The 1,618-nt window shown below is 45.4% G+C and overlaps 1 protein-coding gene across 2 annotated transcripts in view; it reads left to right on the top strand.

The window, feature by feature from the left end:
* LOC101997925 (vomeronasal type-2 receptor 116-like) overlaps nucleotides 1-716 on the top strand; it is a 51,461-nt gene extending 50,745 nt beyond the window's left edge. For both annotated transcript variants that reach the window (XM_026778143.1, XM_013355251.1), the window contains exon 7: nucleotides 699-716. In XM_026778143.1, coding sequence (XP_026633944.1) covers nucleotides 699-716 — 18 coding nt within the window. The remainder of the gene's footprint in view (nucleotides 1-698) is intronic.
* Nucleotides 717-1,618: the final 902 nt, after the last annotated feature.

Genomic DNA, 1,618 nt, shown 5'->3' with positions numbered 1-1,618 from the left:
CAAAGGCAATAATAGTAAATAAATAACAGCCAACAACCAACAAAATAAATGCAAATTACACCCAGTGTTATTACAAGTGAAGCTATTGATCCCACAGCACACAATTTGTGAGCTCTGTGAAGCAGCTTGAGGCAGCCAGAAAAGGGCTTGCTATGGTGCTCGAATGCCGGGGGCATCATCCCATGACCCGTGTTTGAATCTGTATGTTCTCTTCGCCTGTATGTTCATTCTCTCTGTGACTCTCACGGCCTTATCTGTATATTACAAGTAGCAAGGATTTACCTCCCAGATTACAAAGTACTGCCGTATAGGCTCTGAAGAGGACAGTTACCGACGCCACTTCAGGCTTTCATATTCTAGACCACCAGTCAGAGGCTATGGGAACATAGCTATGACTCATCGTGATTGGAGTGGTCACCGAGTCGCTGATATCCTTGACCATGTACAGACTGGGAGTCAGACTGAGGCTAAGAGTTAAGAGCAGAGAACGCGACAGCACAGAGAGGCCACTACTCTTACAAGTAGCATAACTGTGAAGGAAAGTATTCTCACCTTCTTCATTTTGAGGACTAGAAACCTTAATGCCAGAAATAGTGTATCTGGAGCAGCATTATTTGTAATAGCCAGAACCTGGAAACAACCTAGATGCACCTCAATGGAAGAATGGATAAAGAAAGATTGAAATATATACACATTAGAGTACTACTCAGCAGTAAAAAAAAAAAAATGACATCTTGAATTTTGCATGCAAATGGATGGAAATAGAAAACACTATTTTGAGTGAGGTAACCCAGAGCCAAAAAGATGAATATGGTATGTACTCAGTCATAAGTGGATTCTGGCCATAAATAAAGGACATTGAGCCTATAATTTGTAATCCTAGAGAAGCTAAATAAGAAGGTGAACCCAAAGAATAACATATAGTTATCCTCCTGGATATTGGAAGTAGACAAGATTGCCAGGCAAAAATTGGGAGCTTTGGGTGGGGGTGGGGTGGGGATAAGGGGAGATGGGGAGAGAGAAGGGAAAAGGGGAGGATGGGGAGAGCTTGGGGCAATGGGACAGTTGGGATGGAGGAAGGGTGGATATGGGAGCAGGGAAGTATATAACTTAATTAAGGGAGCCATCTTAGGGTTGGCAAGAGACTTGACTCTGAAGGGGTTCCTAGATATAAATGGGAAAGGAAAAGTTCTTTTTCCTAGTCGTGCAATCATCATGAGGACAAAATGAAGTCACAAATGGGCTCAGAAGACAGGACCCCAGTCTCTCCTGCGCACCGGACCCATGCCTCCATCCTTTACCACACACACTCTTTAAAGTTTGCCCATTGTACAGCTTGGGAAACCAAGGTTCAGAGAGGGACGTGAGTCTGTCATGTGTTCCGTTGATTAAGAGAGTCGCAGTGTCCACCCTCGGGTCCCTTCTGAGCTGCTTCCAAGTCCACAGGAAGCCCAATTTTCTTTTCCAGGAACCAGCCCTGGCTGCAAACAGCCATAGTGGAGGGAGCCTTCCTGCTCGCTCTGCAGGAGAGGCCACAGCTGACTGTCGGCCAATGCCCAGTCTGATCTTCCTCCTCACTCCATTCCCAATGGTACCATTCCGTGATGACCACTGGTAG

Source organism: Microtus ochrogaster, unplaced genomic scaffold (assembly GCF_000317375.1).
Source record: "Microtus ochrogaster isolate Prairie Vole_2 unplaced genomic scaffold, MicOch1.0 UNK108, whole genome shotgun sequence".
Taxonomy (NCBI): Eukaryota; Metazoa; Chordata; class Mammalia; order Rodentia; family Cricetidae; genus Microtus; species Microtus ochrogaster.
Note: the sequence above shows the minus strand (reverse complement) of the source record. Positions and strands in the feature narration are given on the sequence as shown.